The 24546-nt window shown below is 51.2% G+C and overlaps 1 protein-coding gene across 2 annotated transcripts; it reads left to right on the plus strand.

Moving 5' to 3' along the window:
* The first annotated feature begins 4377 nt into the window (after nucleotides 1-4377).
* Nucleotides 4378-23359, plus strand: PLEKHO1 (pleckstrin homology domain containing O1). Of its 2 annotated transcripts, none has more exons than XM_072983849.2 (6): nucleotides 4378-4968; nucleotides 5978-6124; nucleotides 10952-11092; nucleotides 11972-12076; nucleotides 13678-13779; nucleotides 15046-23359. In XM_072983849.2, the coding sequence occupies exons 1-6, from the start codon at nucleotides 4939-4941 to the stop codon at nucleotides 15820-15822; spliced, it is 1302 nt and encodes a 433-aa protein (XP_072839950.2). In that variant the 5' UTR covers nucleotides 4378-4938; the 3' UTR covers nucleotides 15823-23359. The 2 variants fall into 2 exon arrangements, with proteins under 2 accessions (XP_072839950.2, XP_078238292.1); XM_078382166.1 differs by lacking the exon at nucleotides 4378-4968 and adding an exon at nucleotides 5447-5841.
* The last annotated feature ends 1187 nt before the right edge of the window (nucleotides 23360-24546 follow it).

Consider the following 24546-nt stretch of genomic DNA (forward strand, 5'->3'; position numbering starts at 1 on the left):
TGTGTGTGTGTGTGTGTGTGTGGGTGGCCACACCGCTGAAATGTGGAAAGTCACGGGCTGCAGAGGAGAGAAGGCATGCCAGCCAGCACCTTTAGTCATTGTCATGGGAGAAAGATCTGCTTGGCATAAAACAAGTGCCCACCAAGAGGAAAAGATTGACAGGGGTGTTTTTCCAGCCAACTCCTAACGCCATGCTCCCCTGGCAGCAGAATTTCATTCTGCTTCTGGAAGGCTTCCGAGAACAGGTTTCCTTCTTCTATGGAGACAGAAAAACCTGGATGGAGGCCATACCTGGCCTCCTGACTACTCCTGGCCCACCTTTGTGAGTCCCAAAGGACCCCTCCAAGCCGAAAGGTGAAATCCACCTTGTGTGGTGGGTCAACCTGATGGTTAGCTTTTGGGATAACCACGCAGCTCTGATCGCCTGAGACCGTCTGGTAGATGACCTGGTTCTCGTTCCCACTGAGGTCTGGGAATCATATCTCTCCCTTGAGTACTGAATTTCAGGGAAAGGGTTTTGTTTTTTAAATGTTGAAAGGCTTAGGATGAAGTAAATATTCCATAGGAAGCCAGTCTCTTCCTCTCCTTTTCCCCCCTTGCAGTTACAGGCCTTGGATATTGTTACTCAAATGCGGGTGCTGAGTCCATTGCTTGGACAGGGTTAGATAACCCCTTCTGATTATCGAAACTCATCTGCCCTCCACACACTCCCGATCATTGGGGAATGTACTCAGCTGTAATCAGAACCACCAGAGCACAGACAGAGTTCTGACTCCTGTCCTCTGAAGAGGCCCATGGCCACAGAGACTGGCGAAACGTTAGGAAGAGCAACCTTTAGAACACGGCCAAGGAGCCCGAAAAACCCACAACAAATATGTACAGTAATCAGAACATTGCTTTGGGGAATGAATGAGTCAGATCAAATTAACCAGCTCATAATCTCCTCCAGTAATTCAATTTTTACCCTCATTGTCTCCATGGTCGGCACCAGATTTGTTTACTGGCCCCCCAAAGACAAGATGAAGAAGGAGGGATGGCTACGATTTCAGAAGTGGGGGGAAAACAAGAGAAGGATGAAGACAACACCCCTCTTCCCTTGACCACTATCCTTCCGATTTAATGGTCGTAAATTGTTTTAGGATGGTCTTATGAGGTCTGTTGGTGGGACGGCCAGCTGACGTGGGCCTCTTACCCTGGAAATGAGTTTTTACCCCTGAGAAAAGGAATGAGGAGTTTGAAGCCCACTCTGAACCCCCAGAGACGCCCTAATATTTGACCCCTTTGGTGTTGCTGGGGCAGGAACTCTTCCTCGCGATGCCCTGTCTAGGATTTGTACACTTTCCCCGTTTTCAAAACTCCCCCACCCCGACCCCCATGTTCCTGGCAGAGGGTCCCTCTCTGTTCCCAGGAGAGGGCGGTCGGCCCTCACTTACTTTCCCCATTGGAAGCGTCGGCCTCAGCAAGAGCCGTCCGTCCTCTCTTTCTGTGCTCGTGAGTGTGGGAGCGGCTGAAAGAGATGGAGGAGGAGGACAGGGTCGAAAGAAGCATGAGCCGCCGGGGGGGGGGGTGCTCCTGCAGGCATGCTGACCCGTAGCCCCTTCCTGGCGCTCGAAGGGGCAAAATATACTTTTGGGGTCCTGATGATTCCCCCCCCCCTTGGAGAACTGTTTAACAGGCAAACAGGAGAACCCAGCCCTGTGTGAATGGGATGCACCGAGAGACCATGAGGAGAGGGAGAGGAACACAGCTTGGGGGGGGGGAAACTTCTCCGTCTCCCTCCTGCTCTCTCTGGTTTTCTTTTGATTTTTTTTTTTTTGCCGTTGTTCTCCCGAGCACTTTTGATTCCTCCCATCAGGCCTCTTCTTCTCATCCCGCTTTTGATTTAGCCAAAAGAACACAAAGAACTCGTCGACCCTCCTCGGTGTCCTCTCTGTAGCAGAATGTAAACGTGGGCTGTTATTTTCCCAGTTATCTCCTCTCAGCCCATTGTTCTTTGTCCCTTCAGGGAGGATGTAAGAGTTGATGTTCCCAGGGAAAATTCAAGGCTGCTGCCAGGTTTGCCGAGCACAATCCCGGCGCCCTCCGAACTCCTCATCTTTTTGGTTGCCGGACGTTTTGGCTGTGTTCCCTAGGGTCAGGTTTGGAATATTCCTCAACTGAGCAGAAAAGAGTTGCTGGACATCAACCGCAGCCCCTTGAGAACATCCATTCTAATTTCACTGAGAAAACAGGCAGGTTTCTTGTCCTCAGGATCAGAAAATGAGGCTCACGGCACAGCCTGTGAAATAGCAACAGACAGATCCACAGGCGTCTGCACAGGGCTGTATTGCTTCTCCTGCCTAGTGAGGGGCAGCCAGCCCACCGGTGTCCAGAATGTACGCCAAAGAGCCAGAAGAGAGGGCATCAAAGGCTTATCCTGCAGGCAGGTCCAGTTGTTCCCACCAAAGGCAGGTCTGGGCCTTGAAGGTGGAGGAGCCGAGGGGAAATCTCTGGATGTCAGGCCAGGTTTTCCAAAACCCAGCACAGCTTCAGAGGAGCACCTCTCTGGTGGCCAGAAGGTATGATTTGCAGGAGTCTCCTTGGATTGGAAAGGTTTTCTCGGGAGCAGGGAGAGGTCAGACAAAATTTAGCTGTGAACAGTGACTCAGCAGATGACTCAGACTTTCCGTCGCTCTTCGCATAATAATATTTCTCAACTGGGCCCTTTTCCTTCCTTTCCTTTCCTTCCTTCCTGCCTTCCTTCCATCCATCATCAGCTCGCTCGCTCCTTCCTTCCTTCCCTCCCTCAATGGCTCTTTTGGGAGACTTTCCAAAAAGCCTTCAATCCCAAGGTGACTCTTAATTCTGCCGCTTCTATTAATCATGGCCGTAATGCAGCTGTGCATAATTTCTCTCCATCCCCAAATCTGAAGGAGCCCTTACGCAGCATTTTAGCCAGCTACCGAGACCGCTGGCTATCAGCATCTGCCAGCTGTTGTCCAGGGGCTTTTTAATTCCTGTTTATATCCGTGATGGTTAGAAAATCTTGTTCTCCCAAATGAAAGCTGAGATTCCCAGGATTTCTCTGGCTTTCTTGGCACCTGCCCAGAAGGTCCAGAACTGGGGATTTTCCTAACAGCCAAGAAAGACAGGAAGCAAGGAATGTACCAAGGATGTCATGTGGACTCCTTCCTGAATACCTGGCTGTGTCTTAAGCTTTTCTCCCTTCCTCCCACACCATTTCCATCCATGCTCAGGTGCCCATTTCTTGGCTGCTGCCCTTATCCCAGATGTCACAGCGACACGCCGCCAGTCAAGACATCTGAGAGGTCATCCTGACGCCTTTGGAGCAGTGCAGCATCATCCTTCTCTTCTCTGCACCCTCCACCAGCTCCAAAGGAGAGCAACCCCCAGGGGTTGGTGGCCCCACCAGAAACCAGCCCCATAAGCAAGTCTAACTGGCTATCCCAAGTCTGACTGGTCCCCAGCAGGCCGCGGTTCATGAGTGTCTGCCTACTCAAGAGTAGGCTTTCTCAATGGCCACCCTGCAGCCTGGAACACCCTCCTTGGATCCGTCCCTGGGGCAAACACTCCATCTGATCTTCCGACCCCAAGCAGCCTCTGCTTTCACAAACATTTTTAAAACGGATTGTTTTCATTGCTTATAGATTTTTCTGTCTTGATGCCCTAAAAGATGCTTCTCTCTTTTTTTTTAGCATCTTGCAGGGTTTCTTTTTCCTTTTTAAAAAGTTTCTTCTTTTTTTGGTTTAAATCTGCTTTTCTTGCTGCATTTCCTTGCGAATGCAATTTTGGAAGGTGCTGTGTTTTGTTTTTCAAAATCACTGTTGTTGTTTGGGTGTCTTTCCCCCCACACACACACACACACATCCCTCCCTGATCGCCTGGGGCTGTTAAGCGGAGTGATAAGCGGAGTCAGTCAAACAAGCCCTAACGAAGCTGCATCGATTAGAGACGAACTGGGGGGGGGGGGGAGCTGGCCACCAAGGTTTCTGGGGGTCGCAGGTGCAGAGGAAAGCGGGGTGCCCCCCCCCGTTCGTCCTTCCCCGCTCCTGCTTTTCCTCCGGCCCTCGGTTCCCTTTGCATTTCCAGATCCTTCTGGGGCTCGTGGTGGTGGTGGTGGTGGAGGGGGGGCGGTTTCTGCCCCTCTGCAAACTTCTCCATTTCTGGCGCTGGCGGGGCCGGGTCTCTCCTCCTCCTCCTCCTCCCCCCCCCCTCGCCTCCTCTTCCTCCTCCTCCTCCTCCTCCTCCCCCCCCCCTCGCCTCCTCTTCCTCCTCCTCCTCCTCCGCCCGGCTCGCCCGCCAACAAGGACTCAAACAAAGGAGAAAAGCGCCCGCCTCGCCGCTTCCCTCCCTCCCTCCCTCCCTCCCTCTCCCCTCCTGGTCTGAGCCTTGATTTGCCTTTTTCGTGTTATGTGTTTGTTTGTTTATTTATTTATTTATTTATTTATTCCTGCCTTGCCTGCTGAACTCGGCGGAAAACGTCACCGGCTCGCCCGTCTATAGATGGGGCTGCTGAGCGCGCCGGAGAGCCAGCCCGCCCGCCAGCGCCGGAGAAGCCGGACCGGGAGGAGGCGGAGGGCCGAGGGTCCGGGCGGCGGCGGCGGGATGCGCGCGGATCGGGCCCTGGGCGTCCCTGGGAGCCCCGGGGGCCGCCGCTAAGCCGGGCCCGGAGAGCCCCGGGAAGAGACCCCCCCCCGCCCCCCCAAGGGGAAAGACGCCTGGGGGTGGGTGGGCGGAGAGGAGAGGAGAGGAGAGGGGGGCTTTGGTTTTCTCCCCCCTTCCCCGCCCCCCCAAGGACTGCCCGAGAGCATCTCTCTAGCAAGCCCCCCCATCTTTCCATTTGCGGGGGTCGGACCCCCAACCTCTCCCGATAGCCCCCCGTCCTTGCCTTTTATTCCCTCCCCCTCCCTCCCCCTTTTCGGTCCACCGCGCTGGGGAATGATGAAAAAAACCAACTCGACCAAACGGGTGAGTGGCAGATCTTGCTTCTCTCTCTTTCTCGTTTCTCCCCCCCCCCCCGCCATCATCCAACATCCCAACATCCTTCTGTTCCCCCCCCTCCCCGGCTCACAGCGCTCCTGCTTTGTGGGGCTCCCGGTGCGCGGCGGGGGCCTTCCTGGGGTTGGGTGCCTCGGTGGTGGGCCCGCGCCTCCAACCTGTTATTGTTTTGGTCGTTCCCCCCCCCCAATCATCCGCCGATTCATCCGCCTTCTTCTCCCAGCCCCCCACCCATATGCTTCGCCTTTTCGAGCCAAAGGCAGGCACGCCAAGTCCTCTCCCTCCTGCTGATGCTGATGCTCCAAAAGGCCCGGGAGCGGGGCGGGGGGGGGGGACGCGGGCCCCTTTGATCCCCCTTCCCTTCTGCGGGGTTTTGTGGCCTCTTCTGTCCTGGGGGAGTCAGGCTGGCGACCCTTCAGGAGAGCCGGGGGGGGGGACCCGGAGCAGAAGAGCTCTGGTTGGAGTTCAACAAGAGAGGCAGATCCCTGGAAAGAGAGGAGTTCTGGAAATGGACAGACCCCTGGGAGGGGCTGTTTTCAGAGGGGTCCCCCCCCCCCCCGGCGGTCCACACAACCACAGTGTTCCTTACATAAGGGGCAAGGGACACGCGCGGGGGGGGGGGTCGCTGTGCCTGGCTGGAGAGCCAACCCTTGATTCGGTTTCATGGCTTTCTCCTCCAATACCTTGTCTAGAGAGAGAGTGTGCTAACACATTGGACATCAAATGCACGCACACACACACACACACACACACACACACACACACACACACACACACACACACACACACACACACCTGTGGAAAGGGAGCGCTGCCCAGCCTGGCAGCCACTTTCGGGAAGAGGTAGAAGCCATTCTGCAACACTGGGGGAGGTGGGGGGGGAGTTATTTGCTCCCCACCACCCCCACCACCCCACCCCACCCCAAGCCGTGGGTTCCTTCACCCAGCCGCCCTCTCCTCCTCCTCTTGTTTTCTTTAGGGGCCCCAGGATGGAAGCCAGCAGCCAGCGCAGCCCGAGAAAGTCGGCTGGGTCCGGAAATTCTGTGGGAAAGGCATTTTTCGGGAAATTTGGAAGAACCGCTACGTGGTCCTGAAAGGGGATCAGCTGTACATCTCGGAGAAGGAGGTAGGAGACCCGTCTCCGCTCCTCTCCCTTGAAGGAGGGCCACCCTCTCCCTCTCCCCCCCACCCTCTCTCCCCCCCCACCCTCTCTCCCCACTGCTGGTTCTGCAACCCAGCCTTGGTGGTTGGGTTTGTTTTGCGTGGATGTTGGAGGAGAAGGGGGGGGACGTATCCAGATGGCAATACCGCCACCCCCACCCCAGACACACCTCATGCCTAATTGCCAGATTTCTAAAAGGGGAAATTAGGGAGGGAGGGGAAGGAGCCCCCCCCCCAGCAGAGCAAGCCAGCCGAGGGCCTTAGCCGTTGCAGGCTGGCCTTCCTAGGGTGGGCAGGCTTTTCCCTTGTTTTGTGCAGGTGGGGGGGGGAGCTCCAGGGTGGCCAAGGCCAGCCAAGCCCAGCGTCCTCACAGGGGCTTGGCCCAGAGCCCTCTGCCCCCTCGCTGGACCCCTGGACCTTGCCTTCCTAGGAGACAAAAGCCCCCCCCTCCAGTGCTTAAGAAGGGGGACCTGGAATGTCTCGGGGGGGGGGGCGGCTCAGAGCTTGGCAAGAGAGCCCTCGAGGAGCCTTCGGCCGACCCCAGGGAAGCCTCAGAGAGAGGTGCCTGGCGGGGCGGCGATCGGGGTTATGCTGGGGTGCCCGGAGGGGGGAAGGGTTGGGCCCCTGGGCTGGAGCCCCTGGTTCAGAAGGGCTGGTGGCTGGACGGGAATCCTTCTTCAGAACTGGGGGCTCCATCGCCTTGCCTTAAAGTTGACCACCAGGAGCTAGTTTGGGGATCAGTGGCTCTCTTGTTCAGCACTCCAAAGTACATGTTACATGCAAGGCTAGGGTTCGCCCCCCTAAACGGAAATCTTTCCTGTAGCAGTTATTCTTGGGGACAGAATGATGGGCATTGTAGTCTAGCAATCTGGAGTGCCACATTTTGCCCACGTGGGCCTTAAGTTGTTGTGCAGAGAGAGAGAGAGAAAATGAAAGAGAAAGAAAGAAAGAAAGAAAGAAAGAAAGAAAGAAAGAAAGAAAGAAAGAAAGAAAGAAAGAAAGAAAGAAAGAAAGAAAGAAAGAAAGAAAGAAAGAAAGGGGCCGAGCCCCAATAAGCTACAAGTCTGCATTCGGCCCATAGGCCAGGCCAAGCCACGGAGACAGGGAGTGGGCAGAATATGAGAAAAGCCCATTAACCTGGACGTAGACCTTGTCCGACGGGCGGGAGGCCTGCAGGAGAGCGAAGCCAAAGGCTCTTCAGACGGAAACAGCGCTTAATTACCATGAAACCAAACGGGTCCCTGGGTGGTAGGAAACTCAGGCATTAGAGATGCGCAAGAGTGATTAGACAGAGAGGCGCTCCAGGGCCGGCTCTCGTTACAGGACATCCGATCTCTCTAGGACGGATGGGGTGATGGATAGCGGAGCAGCTGGACGCAAAGGGAGAAGAGAAGAGAAGTCTTTCCGGGGGTGGCCATTGTTCCATTCTGTGTGCAGACTTTAAAAATAAAAATAGAGTTCTGTACTCTTCCTCATTTTAAGTCCCTCCCAGTCCATACTCAGGACTGGGTGTCCTCTAGGCTGAAAATAAGAATGACACTCTTCCTTGCTCAAGCAACCTAGACCCCGAGAAAAGGCGAATCTGTGCCCTGCATGAGTCATAAAAGTGAGGCCGCTTCGTATATCCATCCCGATTTCATTAGCTGCTTCTGCTTTTTCAGTGACACACTCCAGGGTGGGGATCGTTCAAATTCTTCTATTCTATTAATTGTCTGAGATGTCTCAAAGAGAGATAGGAGGAAATGTTTAATTCCCTTTTAATTTTCTGGATCACATCCAAAGTGGCAGTAATGAAAATTCTGATGGTTGTAGTCCAAAAAACAGGTATGTTCCATTTCTGTTCAGGAGTGTTCAAACCTCCTTAACCCTGAGGACTAGAAACATAATTTAAAAACAAAAAAAACGTAGGAAATTCTTTCTGGATGAGACGAAAGTCCTAGCTAAGTCCAATGCCCTGTTTTTCACTTTGGACTCTAGGACATCCATGGGGCAGGGATTTGTAAAGCAATAGCCACTCCAATGTCTCCTAATTTTTAATATTCAGTGGTAGCCTGCTCCTGAGTCTGGAAGTTCCATTTAGCTCTCTGTTTAGCTATAGATCTCCTCAGCCTTTCAACTGTGAGCCCCTGGTCAAATCTTGGAGGAACACATCCCATCAGTCTTACAGGATACCTAATTTTAACACCCATTGTGGTAGGCTGCTCCTTGGAGACAATGCCCAGAGTTTAGTTAACACAGAGATAATAGACTTGAGAGGCAGCTGAGCTTGCTTCTTGCAGGATCTTTTCAAACGAGAGTGCGAGGCAGAGCCTATGTTTACTGATGTGTGAGGGAGGCAGTGTCCGTGTGTCCTTTCCAGCCACCATCACATCGGATGTCCCGGTTGGGACATGGAATCATTAACCCCTCCGTCTGTCTTTCATTTAAATTAGAACTATTCAGGAAACGAGGCGTCCTCTAAAGCAAGGGCAAGGGAGCCTTGGAGACCGGGGTCCCATCCAGCCCGCCTGGGGTCTCCATACGCTCCTGTCTGAGATTTTCCAGATGGATACACCACCTACCCATGACACTATTGTTTGGTGGGTTCCTTCCGATTTTTTTCTAAACGAGTGCTTTCCTGAAAGGCTAAAACACCTCGCCTAGAACTCAGTGACCAGCTGGGAGGGCTTTAAGTGAAAATAGGGTGACTCTTCCCACAAACCACCGGAAACTTGTCTTGCATCGTGCAAACATGGCATGTGTGCTGCGTTACTCAACCCCCAGTTGCTTCGTTGACCAGCAGAGGAATTCACTGGGAAACAGAGGGGCTGGCAGGAAGATCTCCGTGTCCCGCGCATTTTGTAAAGTAGCGCTGAATTGACAGAGTGGTTTAGAGGGAAGGGACGTTACATGTCTGACACCCAGTTTTCTTGCCACCTGTGGGGGTGTCTTTTTACTGCTATGTACGCCCTCGTCCAGTCCCCTCCTAGGAGACCTCTAGCCGGATCCCCTTGTGGGAGACAGAGAACGCCAGAGCGCACGTCCTCCCTTCTGCTCCCTTCGATCACAAAGACACATGCATGCCCTGGACGCGGGTTGTTTTTTTTCCCTCCCCGAGATCGATTCTGGAGAGACACGAGGCAGCCAGCGCTGTGCAGAAGAAGCTATGTCAGGTCAGCCTGATGTAAACGACAATCGATACGGTTATTCCCCCTCCTCCCCACGCTGCGCAATGGAGAAAACGCCTTTTTTTTCTGGATGGCCTGACAGGAATTCCATTAAGTTGTCTCTCACCCATCCCTGGTGCTTTTTCTTCTCTCACACACAGAGAGACACAAATACACACACACACACTTGCTTGCTTGCTTTCCCCTCCCAGATGGCCCTGAAATGTGTCGGGAAAGATTCCCCGACTCTCCCAGCCGGCTTCCCTCTGGCTGAGTACAGAGCAAAAATACTTTTTGAAAAAGGTTAAAAATGGCACCGTTTCCTGACCTTGTTTTCTGTGACCTGTCTCTAGCCAACAAGTGTTACGACCGCAGGTCAAAGGAGACAAATGGGTACAAAATCAAGCCGGTGTCCACCCCTCTCAAGGCACCATTGGCCCTAGCAGGAAAAGGACTGGGTGGTTTGGACTACATATCCCATTAGTCCCAGCTGGCATGGCCAAGGATCAGGAGCAAAGACGTTGTGCCCCGGGATTGGGAAAGGCCAGTGTAGCAGCAGGGAAATATCTGCATTTCTGCCCAGCAGTGTTGTGAAACCAAGGAGCTTGCCTATTTATTGAAGACTGCTTTCACATAAACAGCAGCCGCCCCGCATTACCCAGAGGAGGTCTGCCGGGGCCCACCGTTAGGCTTCCCTTGCCTGGGGGAGGTTCTCTCTTTGGATTTGAGGAAGGAGTGAGACACTGCTCCCCCCCCCGGCCCAGACCCCCCTCCCCCACCATATCTGTGTTCTTCGGCACTGGTGTTGAATTCCTTCAGAGGCTAATGTCTTCTCAAGAGGAAGGGAAGCTTAGCAACAAAAGAGGTGGTTTATTTCATGTGTTGCAAATCCAGCCCTCGCTATGTGTCTTTCAAGCTGTTTCAAGGAGCCTTCCTTCTTGCCTGCTGCAGAGATCTGGCCCCGTTAAAAATAGACCCAGTGCTCCTCCTCCTCCTCCTCCTCCTCCTCCTCCTCCTCCTCCTCCTCCTCTGTTGTGCTTCCTTCCAAAACATGCAAGGAAAGAACGGGGCTGCATCGGCTAAGCTCGGAGCCCTGGTGCCTCTCCTTTTTCCTCCAAAAATCAATGGCATGTACGAAGGAATGAGATGCACTCTTAGAAACAACTCTACCCGGGGCGACAGTTATGGGGTGCCATCACAAGTACCATGGAGTAGAGCATGGAGCTGACCGTTCCCCACTCCAGATGCAGCTCGGAGCAGTTCAGCTTCCTAACGGATGAAAAGCTGAGGGTGAATGACCCTGCCCTCAGGCTCAGGATGATGGCAACCGTTTGTTGTCCAGAGTTGATGGGCTTTGAGGCATTCTAGCTGGGCTTATTTCGGGAGGGACGTTGACTCCGATGACCTTCCTAAGAGGTTGGCAACCTGTATCCTCATCTAATCCCCTCCCCATCTTTCCACCCCATCAACTAATAGCACAAGTAAAGCATGAAAGGCAAGGAAACTGGAGGGCAACGATTCCTTTTAGAAAATAGGCTTCTACGTTCAGTTGGTGGCCAGTCAAGAATGTTCCATTTCAGTGGAAAGCAAAGAAGGATGATCATCATCATCATCATCATTTTTGCCTGTGGTTTTTTGGTCTGCAGGTGAAAGATGAGAAAAACATTCAGGAAGTGTTTGACTTGAACGATTATGAGAAATGTGAAGAACTCAGGAAATCTAAAAGCAGAAGCAAGAAGAACTACAGCAAGTTCTTGCTCACGCACTCCAAGGAGCCCGGGAACACAGTAAGGTCTTTTTGCTCCCGTCCACCCGTGGCCAAGGACTCTGTGTCCTTCTCTGTAATCCTGTGTCTTTCGTGTGGAAAGAAACCAGGAAGCCCTCCCCTTCCCCCATTTCTGTCACAACTGTCTTGAATCCTGGGGGCTGGAGAGCTGAACCCCCTCCTTGCCTTGAGATCACAAGGAGACACACACACACACACACACACACAGAGTGCTGGTCAGAGTAGAAGGGGGATGAGTTGGGCTCAGGGTGGAGAACAGATTGATGTTGAGGATGAAGCCTGTGGGCCCCAAGAAATCTGGGGCAGAGCCCCTCCTTTCCATGCAGAAATCTGCCATTTCAATCAATTCTCAGCAGCATTCCTGGGTATTATTTATTTATTTAAAATATGTATCTCCCGTCTTCCTCCTCAAGAGAGCCACAGCTTCTACTTGAAATAGACAAGACTGGGCAAAAGGCAGCAAAGGCTGAAGCCTCTAGGGCTGGGGTGGTGGTTCTTGTTGTTGTTGTTGTTGTTGTTGGGGACGTTCATCTGCGCCTGCTTTCAGTCTAAATATTGCAGGAGCTGTCCATGGTGCTGATTCCTCTCCCCACCCCACCCTGACTTCCACTCAGGGCTTCCGCTAGCACTGTAAAGGTCTGACTAAAACCCAGAGCATCTCTCCTGCCCCTCGTGCCACCAGGATCTCCCCACACTCTGCAGGCTTGGTAGATGGACGTAGGATCAGGTCGGCTGCCCCAGCTCCTACAGCTCAAAGGATGAGAAGACACCTTCCCTTCCCGTGTGCAGCAAGCTGTCATTTGCACACCTGAGGGTTTAGAGGATTGGGAGAGACGGGAAGGTCTGTTTTAGTGGCCGGTGCCAACTCCTTCTCTCCTAGGCACCGAACCTCGTCTTCCTGGCTGTGAGTCCCGAAGAAAAGGAGTCCTGGATCAACGCTCTCAACTCGGCCATCACCCGGGCCAAAAACCGCATCTTGGACGAAGTAAGTGAGCTCACTTGGGGTGGTCTTTCTGTTGAGTTTGGGACTGAGGCTGCAATGTTCTCCCTGTAAAATCTTTATAGAGGCAGCCCCGTGGGGAAAAGCTGTGATGGTGGCGGGCGGCGGCGGAGATCCGTAGGCTGGGCCAAAGTGCCATTGGAGTGCCCATCGTCCCTTGTCTGAACCCCAACCAATGACTGAGTAACCACAAACTCCACAATGCTTCACAAATCATCCATCCGACAGCCCCAGAAAAGTGTCCTCTTTCCTCATGGGTGGTGGCTCTTGTTCCGGTCCAGGAAAGCTCACCCTCTCACCCTGTTGCATCCCTTTGCCCTTTCGCTTCTGTAAGCTGTCAGTCTTTTTTTGTTGTCGTTGCTCCTCGTAACCCATCCCGGTGGCCCCCCCTCCACATGTTGCAACCTCAGCTTATGTCCAGAGCTGCTCCTGTTTCTGAAGAGCTCTTAAGCGCTGCAAAGAAAGAAAGAAAGAAGAACCGAAACCGCCGTCTGCTGCCTCTCTGATCTCACTGGGCCATCTGTCTCTTTTTTGACCATTGCCTCCGTGGGCTTGTGACTCAGTCAGTGTGCATGTGAAGCGGGGGGGGGGGGGAGAGGAAATAGCTCCACAGAGAGTGTTGCTTCTTTACTACTGAATTTAGGGGGAAGATCTACTTGGCCCAGGACAAGTAGCTGGACTTGATTTCTATCCCTGATTTTGATCCCGATGAGTCTTTAAGGCAAGCTTACAGAAAATGAATGAAACGCTGGAGCCCTGAGACCGTTTCTGCGCCATCTGGTGCACAGCGTGGATCTGAATAGCGCCTCTGGGGTTTTTTGCACGTGTGTTTGTTCTTATTTTTCAAGAAGGGGATCATAAGAAGAGCCTGAAATTGGATCAGGCCAGTGGTCCACCTCGTCCAACGTTCTGCTCACCCAACAGCCAGCCAGTTGGGTGCAGGCGTTTTTTCCCCCAGAAGGAACAGAAGGAATGGTTAGGATCAGATGTAGTTTTTATGAAGCCCAGAGAAACTGGACCCCACAGGACAGGAGTGAAGTCACAACCTCTGGCCCGTGCTCCCTACTGAATGATTTGCAGAACTATCCTGCCTCTGATACAGGTGGCGATAGATACCCATCCTGACGATCCTCCATGATTTTAAAGCCACCCAAGTTGGCAACCATCGCAACATACTGATTCTGTATTTTAACCATGTACTGTGTTGAAGAAATGCTTTTGCTCAGTGCATGGTTGCGCGCATGGTGTGTGCAGGAACCAGAGGATTTTTGCCCTAAACGTTTGCCAACAGTGCACCTTGGACTGGCCTCTTCCTCTGGAGGGTTTGCGATCTTCGCAGTAGGGACAGCCTGGGCCAGAAGGTGGGCCATGTCCCCTTTCCACCCAAGGAAATCCCAGCTAGCTTTTGTAATGAATACATCAGAAAGTTCCAGGAGAAACGGATGGGGAAGCAGGGAGTGGAAAACCAAAACGGCAGGGATAAATAATTCACCTTGATGCAGTCAGCCAGCTCTAGTTGCTGCCCTGAGTGGGGTTGTGAAGTCTCTCCTTGCAGTGGCTGACGGTGTGCTTCCGTTGCTTTCCAGGTCACAGTAGAGGAGGAAAGCTACCTTGCACACCCAACGCGCGACCGAGCAAAGATCCAGCACTCCAGGCGGCCCCCGACAAGGGGGCATTTGATGGCTGTGGTGCGTACCTTCAGGAACCAGACTCCTAGAACCAAAGACTTGGAAAGGACTTCTAGTCTTGCATGTCCTTCACTGATACAGGACATCCACAGCTACCCCCCCAACCTATGTTGACAACTTCCAAAGAAGGAGAGTCCACCCACTTTTATGTTTTGTTAACCAAAAATACTCAGAACTGGTGGCAAAGAGAATTCCTTTGTGGGCCAGCATAGCTGTGCACTTTTGTTCTGTTTGCCCCCAGGGTGGGTATACATGTGTGTTTGTGTGTCCATGAGCCTACTGAATGGGACTCCATACATAGATGCTCCTGGCAAGGAACCATGGGTCAATGTTTCGCACCCGTTTCCCTGGTTCTTCCCGTTGCTCTTGGCATCAGGCAGCCTCGCCTCACCTATTCCAGTACATTCCACTCCCCTTAGTGGTGTCGGCTGGCCAGTTTGAGTCTCATAGACTGAAGGGTCTCCCGAAGTTCTCCATTTGTCTCATAGATCGCATCTGCTTTGCTGAGCGGACAGCACGTCGAGGCCACTGGAATGGCCTCGGCTCTTTCCTGTGGAGGCCTGAGGTTCGTAGTTTAGCGAGAGGGTCTCCGAGTTCCCTGCTGGAACGCTCAGAGCCTTTCTCCAAACAGGAAAGTTGGGTGGATGAAGTGGCATCAAACGGTGGTAACCATTCAGTGCAGATGCACTGTAATCTGAACTAGGTTTCCCTTCGTTATAACTGCATCCTCACTCTTGCCATGTTTATTTATTTAAAATTGTTTTTAGGCTACTTTTAAGGGTTACCCTGAAGAACGTTACCTTCTTAGCGTTTTATCTCCGAGAGGCTCACGGCGGTATAGATTCTGTGTCCTTGCAAGTTGTTCCCACAATTGCTGAGAGGGAGGGAAAGGGAGACCCATAAGCAGAAGGTTTATTCAAGTTCTGTTTGACTGACCTCCAACCAACTACCCTCCTTAGAACCACAGAATTATAGAGCTGGAAAGGCCCCCAAAGGCCTCCACGTCCAACTCCCCCCCCCCCGACCAGCGCAGGGATCCAAATCAAAGCAGATCTGACAGAGGGTGGTCCAGTTTTCTCTTGAACGCTGCCATTGTCCCCTCCCGAGGTCATGGGCTCCATTGTTCCTAAGTTCTTAGGATGCTTCTCGCCAGCCTGAAGTTGCCATCCTTGGATAAATTACATTGGAAGTCAAAACGAAGACGAGATTTCCAGCCTTGCTGGCATGACATGGCATACCCTTCAGGCTTGTTCTCTCTGTTTGCAGGCATCTACCTCAACGTCTGATGGCATGCTGACCCTCGACTTGATCCAGGAAGAGGATTCTCCCCCGGAAGATCACGGCGCCTGTGAGGAGAACTTCCGGGTGGACTTAGACAAATCAGTAGCTCATTTGACGGCTGGGCGACGGCGTTCGGATTCGGAAAACATCAAAGCACCGGAAAGGAGTCAGACCGGCAGCCTCACGCGGCGAGAGGTGACCTCCTGGGAGGAGTTCTCCCAACGCAATGAGGCCTTCGAAAAAGGGACCATGTACACCCCCCAGGTCCCAAAGAAGCTCACTCACTCGGAAAAGAACAAGTGTGCCTCCATGGAGGAGATCTTGTCCTGTCGGGACTCTTCCTCCGCACACCGGGCGGTTCTCAGGAAGGGCTTCGAGGATCAGATCGCCTCGGCTGAGCCGGAGCAGCTGAATCGAATACAAGAACTTGTTGCATTGAAACTTGAAAAAACGCAGGAACTGCTAACTGAGGTGAGGGGCTATGGGGACGAGAAGCGGAAGGGGAAAGAGTCCGGCCCAGCCACCCCGACGGCCACTTCATCCGCCTCCTCCTCCTCCTCGTCTTCCAAGCTGGACTCCAAGGCCATCTTGCAGGAGACGGAGAGGCTGCTGGGAGAGGCTTCGTCGAACTGGAGCCAAGCGCAGAAAGTTCTGCGGGAACTCACAGAGCTCAGAGACCTGTACAAACAGCTCGAACCGCAGCTCTCGGATCCGAAAACCAGACAGAACGTGCAGACTCAGTACAGGAAAAGCCTGATGTGAAGGCAAGGTGTTGGGCTCGAGGTGGGAAGGAGGTGAGGGGTTGTAGGGCAACTAAGAACAGAGCGATGGAGTTTGGGGGGGGGGAGTGTCCTTTTTAAAAAAATTATGGCATTTGCTGATTTTGAGATCGCTGTTGTCCTCCAGTCCTTATTCTTTCTCCATTTCCTCCCTCTTGTGTTTCCTTTAACACATTCACGTTTTCGTTATCCAGCCGTAAATGAGCACATTCCAATAAATTAGTTTTATCCATCCTTTTTGGAAATTTATGTTTGAAGCATCCTTTTCTTCCCAAATAGTTTTCTTCTCCTTTAAAAGTGCACCCGGGTGTATGAGACGTCTCAGAACCTTTTAATCAAACAGAGGGAAGGGGTTTTGCATCATTCATTTTTTTTCCTTCATCCCTTTTGGTCGTTTTGCAGGTGGGAGACTCACCCACCCCGATTTTAGCACAGGGCTTTGCAGACATGCCCCTCCAGGGAATGTTTGTGATTTGCCAATGGGGAAGACTGGATTTCTCAGGCACAGTATGGAGGAAACGGAGCCCATACAAGGGCTCCACTCTGTCGTGTCCCCCGGGCTCCAGAATCCCTGGAGGTTTGGGCTGTTTCTGGAGCATAAAGGGTGGGTGGCTTTCCACATGCAGCAGTCGCTCGTTAACTTCTCTCGGCGTCTGCTGTCTCTTTACACAACGGCGTGCTTTGTCTTTGGCTTTCTGTGAGTCTCCTTGCCGTCGTCGTTTGAGTGGCTGCTTCCGCTTGCCTGCAGCTGCCACTCCGGACTGAAGCCAACCTCCCTGCCACAAAGGCAGCCTTGCAGCCTTAAACTGTGTGGAATGCAGTCACAGGAGCCGGAGGCCGGCTGGAGTCTGCTCTGCGCTTGAGTCTCTGGAATCCGCGGCCTGCATCAGGGAAAGAGGGTTTTCGAGAAACAGCTTTTGCTCCCGTGTTCTCTTTGCCGCCAGGCTTAGGGTTTAAGAACCTCATGAACTGTTACATCCCATGTAGGTTCTACGTGTGCATTCGGTGTAATGCAAAACCACAGATGTGGAGCGACACATTCTTAATTGCACATCCCCCCATATTGCCTTCAGGTGAACGTCATGATCCGCAGAGCCCACCGGAAAGCAAAGCGAAAAGTGCGGATTCTTCTCTGCTTCCGTGTGGCCTCAGGTTTCTGTGCATCTTCAGACCTGTGTGTCGCCGTCCATATTTCCCGCCATGCATTGCAAAAAGGGGACCTCCGAGGCATTTAAAGGGCCAAGGGCCAAGCACCCCTGCTCTTCCTTCCCTTGGACATTCCATCCTTGTCGTCGTGTTCTTTTTCTGTGCCTGGAAACAGGTCTCATGTTAAAGAGCTCAAGAAGAGGTAGCCGTTTATTGGGGCCACCCCTCTTGTTTCCTGCTGCTCTGGGAATTCAGATCCTTCTCATGGGTTTCGGGGCAGGTGCTAACACAGGGAAAGATGGAGCAAAGAACCAGGCCTTGTTCAGATTTGAGAAGTGGGCCAAGCCAGCCTGGGAGGGAGGGAGGGCGAAACACTTTCAACCCTGCTGCTCTTCCCGCTTTCAGGAATCCAAAACGTGGCTTGATTAAGAGGTCGAGTTGACAGATTTGACACGTTCCACTTTTTCCTTCCTTGTGTGATCCCTGATTCTCTCCGCTCACCATTTCTTTCCTTTCCTTTCCTTTCCCTTCCTTCCTTCCTTCCTTTTTCTTTCTTTCCTCTTCTAGCAAGTCCCATTAAGGATAACAGAAGAGCCAAATGCTATATCCTTATTGGGGACAACCAGGAGGTGTCTTTCTGGTTGATATGAAAATTCCCATTTATCGAAGGCCCCCTTGCCCCGGCTAGGGCCCCCATGATTCCTAGACCCAACCCAGAGGCCCTTCCTTCGCTGCAGGACTGGTTGAACAAAGAGTGTATGACCTTGGGGAGGAAGCGAGCACTGACCACAGATCGTATCTCAGGTATCGTCCTCCTGCTGACATCCTCTCGTCAGCACTTTGCTAACCAGGACAGCTCAGCTTTCTGGCTTTGTGTAATTGAATAAGGGGCGCGGGGGGGGGGAGGCGGGGAGAATGAATCTTGGTGTTTTCCTTACACGGCCAACAAGATGTGGTTTTTCTAGCAGCTTTCTCCTTTCCAGCTTTGAGGGAAGGAATGCCCTGTACACAGCCAAGTCTTCCAAATCTCCTGCCCAGAAGGAGTTTATTGGTTTGAGGGTTTTGTTTTTAAATTTGTTCTCTGCCCAAGTATGAGCTTTTCCTACTTCTATTTTTCCTACCCTAGGCAAATATATATATATATATATATATATATATATATATATATATATATATATATAGAGAGAGAGAGAGAGAGAGAGAGAGAGAGAGAGAGAGAGAGAGAGAGAGAGAGAGAGAGAGAGAGAGAGAACAGAACTGAAAACCCCTTAGAAGTATCTTACTGAACTGAAGGCTATGCAAAAATACAATATTTGCCCGGTCTCTTTTGATCAGTAGGCTGGTCAGACACAGAGTCCCAGAACCATAGGGTGAAGTAGTCCAATCCTTGGCCAGCTCAAGGATCCACAGCTAAAGCACCCCTGAGAGACGGCCGTCCAAGCTGTGTTTGGAAACTTCCAACAAGATCGCATCCAGGGTAATCCATCCCACGGTAGACCAAGTCCTAATGTCAGAATTTCTAGTTCTCTTCTCTTGCACTTTGAATCCATTGGTTCAAGTCTGCATTCTCTGAAGCAACAGAAAACAAGCTTCCTCTTCCAGGTGAAAACCTTCCAGCTGTTTGAAGAAGGCTTTGATATCCCCTCCAGACTGAACAGAGCTATCTCCATTAAACCTTCCTTAAAGGGCTTGGTCACCACGGCCACCAGCCTCTGGACATGTTCTGGCTTTTCAATATCTTTTTTTAACTGGAGAAGAGTAAAAACGGAACATCTGCAAGCGAAAGGGGTTAAGCCTCTCGGGACCCTGCTAAGAGATAGACTGGTGGTGAGAAACTAGATATCCTATACAGTATTGAAAGCATCCTTAGCCAGGAGACTTGTCCAGTTTGCTGTGAATATTTTCCATGGGAGGAAAAAAAAAATCTGTCATGTCTTTTGGTAACAACGTATGTTTCTGAATTGCTCCCACATAAAACTATTTAATCTTAGGCGTTCTATCATTTAAATGCATTTTCTTATCCAGTCCCTGAGAGTCAGACGGTAACGTCATGGCTTCTTTTATCATTCTAAACCTTCGAAAAACATCTAGCATGAAATTCCTTGCTCTCGTCTTTCTCTCTCCGCCTCCTCCCACAAATATACACGCCACTTCTTTAGGAAATTTGCCTTCTGGGTCTGTTTCCATCTATTTCAGTGGCTTTCCTCTGATTTCTTTTCAACTTGCTCACGTCCTTCGGGATGGGCAGCGTGCAGGAAACGAACCCAGGACTCTTGAAACAAGTGCTTGGCCACCAATTCTGGAATCCGTTGATGTAAAGGCTGAACTTAGATGGGCTTGTCCTTGCTTTTGCCCCAGCCTGTTGCACCACAGGGTAATCCCTGGGCTGTAATACGTGGTGGCTTATCTAATATTACTAATTATCCCCAAGAGATCCTGTTTGTGAGATTAGCAACAACAACAACAACAAAACCACAGTTATATGGTGAGAGCGACATGTCTTCGGGTAAATATGCCCATCAAGAAGCACCGTTGTTCCACCCACTTCTGGATCATTAAAAGGTTGTGTCTATCAAGGACAAAAGGGAGGCCCGAGAAGGGCCAAAACAGCTTCCTGATTCAGCAGGAGTTTACAGTGTGAGATTCATACCTCCAGAGAGCACAAGATGTGTGCGAGGGACCGCAATGAGGACCGGAGGAAGCCAAGCCTGGCGGGGTTTTGATTCTGGAGAGTGCAACTTAGAGCTGCAGTTGAACTTGACGTTAGAGAAAACACGTGGTTAGGAGAGGAAAGTTCTTGGCTGCTGCAGAAGCTTTTCTTGCCTCCTGTAGTCTGCAATTTTGCCTGCCACGTTTGTGGTTGGTCCTCCAGAAGTAAGTAGGCGCTTCATCTTAGATTTCCGAGGCACGGACGGATTGCCAAGACCCTCCCTTTGGATCACTAATGTGATTCCAACTAGGACGATCCTATTGTCTGTAACCTTGCCTTGGGCCCTTCAGAAGAGGGAACCACTGTAGTGTGGAAGCAGGAGTTGTGTGCGTGTGTGTGTGTGTGTCCATATTGCCTTGGGTGGAAAGAATAACTCAGCCACGGATCTCTTGGCACCTTCCATTTGCTCTGGGAGGGCTCGAGGCTTCCTTTAGACTAGAGGGTATGTTCTCAAAATCACTGGTTTCAATCGTTTTTTACGATTTCCCCAAAATGCCCATAAGGCCCCTTTTCCTCATTATTGTTAGTTTTATTTCACAACTGAATTTCTTTGTGTAGCCACAAACTAGAAGGAAAAGTGGGGGTGGTGGAAATCCCAGAGGTTTTTATTTATTTATTAGAATTGAAAACACCGTCATTTCACTCCCCACTCTAGAGAAGAGTGATCTTCATTGTGTCACATGTCCCTCTCTCTCTTCCCACCCTCTCACCCTACATGTCTCTGTGTGTGCTTGTGTGTGCATTGTTGAAGCTAACAATTATTAAAGAGGGTTAGCTTTGCTAGTCTATGATAGCAAAATAATATTAACAATAAGAATAATCATGTGTCCTGTGGCAACTGACAAATGCATCATGGCGAAAGCTATTGTGGGCTTAAGAAGACCCCCCTCCTTACCCACCTTCTGGAGGGAGCATGGCGGGACAGAAGAGCAGCTTTCCTAGACAGGGACCCACAGTTACCAGCCAGAAGGCGGGGAGGACTGGTGGTGATTTACTGCAGTGATACAGACATAAAGGCAGAATAAGACCCTAAGCCTTAAAGGAAGTTTGGGCCCCACCCTAGAAAAAGTCAACTAGAACTGAGTGGGGCAGACATCTGGTTATTCTGATCTATTTTGTTTTTAAAAGTGGAGCCTGGAAACCCATCGTTTTGGGGTATCCTCTCCCAGAATCCTCTAGCCAAGAATGTTGGCTGCTTATGGTGGGATAAGGTCGGATTCTGGAAAGTGTAGTCAAGCTCTGTGCTGAGGCCCAGGTGTAAAAGAGCATGCAGTTCGAAGGACAGAAACCGGGGACCACAGGGTACAATCCAGGCACTAGTTGGTAGCAAAAGAGGACAGAGCTGAGGACAAAGAACGTTCTCATTTACCCCCAAGCTCTGCTCCCTTCGGCAGCCGAATACAAAGGAGGAAGTTGATCCCTTGCTGAAAAACAGCAAGAGCGCACAAGCAATCTGCCCTTGTTGGATCTGCTGCTGACGGTCCTCTTTTGGGTTCTGAGTGAGAGTCTGAACACTCCTCAGGAAAGATTGATAAAAGAAGTCCCACCCACTTGGGAAGCTGTATGGGGGGGGCGGGGAGCCCGGTAGGGCCCAAGAACCTGGACAGGAGGTATCGCACCAAAGGCCTACATCTCTAAATATAAGAGGGAGAAGCAAGCTGGACCTGGCCATTCTATTCTGCGTCTGTCAGATGAGACTGGGGGCGGGGGGGAGAGCTTAGATAGTCGGTCCAGTTTCAAGGAGGCTGGTGCCTAAGTACAGTGGTGCTCTGGGCACCTCACCTGCGCATGTCCCCCTGCAAGGGGGAAAGAATTAAACGCTGCACCCAGAAACTGCCAGTAATGCATGCGCAATCCAGCCCCCTCCCTGTATGCAACCGTGCGCAGAAGCTGACCTGTGCGCCGTCCTGCACAGCTCTGTGTGTGTGTGTGTGTGCGCGCGCTCATGTTGTCTTGCACTGGGACAAAACAAAGTCCAATGTTCCACCCTTCAGGGCTGTGCAATGTTGTGGTGTGTGCCTGCACGTGTGCATTTGTGTGTATGTTCGTCTCACCAGCCTCCAAAATAACTTAAAATTAGGAGGCGGGTGGAGGGGAAAAATGTTTCAAACACCTGTTAGATTTTTGTTCTGCGCCAAAAGTTACGCGGATGCTTCCCAGCCAGTCTGGACCGAGATCAGAAACACCCAACACTATGCAAACCATGTAATAAAATAGTTTTACTTCCTGGCTTTGAGCTTCTCAGAGAGATTTGTTTTCTCGCTGTCTTCACAACTGCTTGCACATACAAGGGTACTGAAACTCTACCGCGGGGGGGGGGCGGGGAGAGAAGGTTTCTCCTCTAGTAAAAAAAGAGCACGGAATCTCACAGCCCATGCTAGTCCGCATACGATCAGCCTTTTGTCCTCTTCTGCCCTTAACTGGTCTAGCGAGCTGTGTGAGAAACGCTTTTATTGGAGCGAGAGACTCCAGAGAGGGGGACAAAAGAGTGTGCAGGGCGGCGGGATTTTGCGCAAGGGGAGAGGAGCAAGCAGAAGACAAAAGGTTTTGCACATGGATTCAGACTCTTCATGCAAACAGCCACTGCGTAAGGGCTGAACGGAGGGCTTCCCTTGTGTAATTAGGAAAACTGTAAACGTGTAAAGAAAAATATGTAAACTCAGAATGAACTTGTCAGAGACCAGACCCCAAGAGGCCTGTGTTTCCCAGTTTTCTGTGACTGATGATGGACAGAATGGTGTCTTTCGCAAGGTCAGAATCCTGTTTTCAGTTCCTCTTTGCCACAAATATTCTGCTCTGGAACCTGGAAGCTCTTTTCTTCCTCTGTTGCTGCTCATAGCCCCCCCCCCCCCGCTTTCCATGGAACTGTCCATTTTTTAAAATAGAGAGAAAAGCTGTCAAAAGCTTTGTTGCCATCGCTGCCTCTTGGCGGGGTGGGGGGGGCGCCTGGGGACACGATTCCATGAGTTGTTCGCATGTTGCACGGAGAAACCACTTTTATTTCACTCGATGCCCTCTCAGCCTGAGCTTCTTCCAAGGGGGTGGCGCTGGGGTTATTTTTCTCTCTTCACTGTGTCCATGATGCTATAAATCTCTATTCTGTCTACCATGTGTTTCTTCAAATTCTTTACTGAAACACCTTGACCTTCCCTTGATTTTAGTCTTGCTTTCTCATCTTGTGGGAGATACGTTTGGCAAAACAGCGGAAGCTGGTCCTCAGAAGGGTTTTGCCCATTGATAACTGCACATATGTACTGTATTATTATGGTTGTTGTTATTGTTGTTGTTATTGTTATTATTTACAGAGCTTGGAAAATATCCTTTTTTGGTAACTACAATTACCATTTTGGCAGAAGGATGCTGGGATCTTGTAGTCCAAAAAAAGAAGAAGCAAATTTTCAAGTTCTGTGTATTTATTAGATTCATCTTCCTCCTCTTGGAGGCTCAGCTGTTTCTCTTCCCGCCCGCCTCTAATGCCTGCCTTTCCTTTCTAAAAAGTAAGCTGAACTCTGCACTGATTTTTATGTGAAATCTTTTTTAAAAAGCCCTGTCGGTTCTTTGTACGGTGTGTTGCTCCAGCCTGCTGCAGCTCTTGTTTAACTTATTTGATATTTTGAGGCTGTGATGAAGATAAGAATAAAATAACTGAATGTTTTTAAAGAAATTTCTCTTTCTCTGTGTGTGTGTCTCTCTTCCCTCCTAACGTCTAGATGCCCTTTCTAGGTTGACTATTGAAACTGCCATTCATTAGTAGATAAGTTGTCTTAATTTTGAAATAGACTTGAAAATCTGAGAAATAAGATAAGGACCTGGCAAGGGGATGTCTGTCTTGAGCCAAGGGGAAGAGGCCAAGTGCCATGGAGGAAGAGAGACGAGTCCCCCTCCTTCCACAAAGATCATCAAGGGGAACAAATGCTTCATAAACTGTATAACTTATTTATTGCTTACTTTTATTACTTCTTCCTGTTTGCCTCGTCTTTCCTACAGTGAACTCGAAGCAGAGTCTACGGCCCTGCCTCCCTCGTTTCCAGCAACTCTGTGAAGTAGGTCAGGCAGAGCAAGAGGGACTGGCCTCAGGATTCAGGGCTCACGAAGGACTAGGACCTTGGCCATCCCGGTCCAGCACAGACTCTGCACCAGATCTGAATTAAATTCACCCAGGGATCTTCCTTTTCACTATGCGGTTATATAGGATGGTCTACCACTCTGTGGCAGTCGCTATGCCAACAGGATCCCTTTCCTCCCCCCCCCCCCAGCTGCCTCCATGGTCATGCACATCCTAAATTCACATTTCTGGTTGCTGTGTGGATGACTTCAGGGAACATGGGATGTGGAAAGATTGGGAGAGAGGGGGACAAGGAGGCTAAGCCTTGCACCTTCAGTAGGCAGAGAGCCGACATGACTCAGGGAGGCCGTTTTGAGCAGCAGCGCCGCCTCGCGTGTGGAGAAACAAAGGGGGGGGGGCTCTGCCACAGAGATTGTGGTGCCCTGATGGAAGGCTGGTGTGCAGTCCAGGGGCTTGCATCCAGGAACACATTTGGGCAGGGGGGGCATCTTTCTCTCTTCCAGATAACCTTTAATAGACCCCCCTCCACCCCCCTACAAACTTGGCCTTGGATCAGCGTGGCCAGAGTTCTCCATAGGAGAGGCTTGTTTTGTCCATCCGCAGGGACTCCGTCAGGGTCCTGCGGCTTTGGTGGGATTTGTGTGTGTGTGTGTGTGTGTGTTTCGCTAACAATGGGTTCCTTTTATTCCCTTATGTAATGAAGAGGCTTCACTAAACGAGGGACGTTCTCCTTGTGCTCCATGTACCAAGGCTTAATAACGGCCGCAGGGCCATTGTCTAGGATG

Source organism: Pogona vitticeps, chromosome 15 (genome assembly GCF_051106095.1).
Source record: "Pogona vitticeps strain Pit_001003342236 chromosome 15, PviZW2.1, whole genome shotgun sequence".
Taxonomy (NCBI): Eukaryota; Metazoa; Chordata; class Lepidosauria; order Squamata; family Agamidae; genus Pogona; species Pogona vitticeps.

Bases quoted from the DNA above. Each gene is read 5' to 3' on its own strand.
- PLEKHO1 (XM_078382166.1), top strand. From the start codon at position 5,722: ATGCACGCACACACACACACACACACACACACACACACACACACACAC. The intron at 6,125-10,951 runs GTAGGAGACCCG...TTTGGTCTGCAG, and splicing joins TGTACATCTCGGAGAAGGAG to GTGAAAGATGAGAAAAACAT. The intron at 11,093-11,971 runs GTAAGGTCTTTT...CTTCTCTCCTAG, and splicing joins CCAAGGAGCCCGGGAACACA to GCACCGAACCTCGTCTTCCT.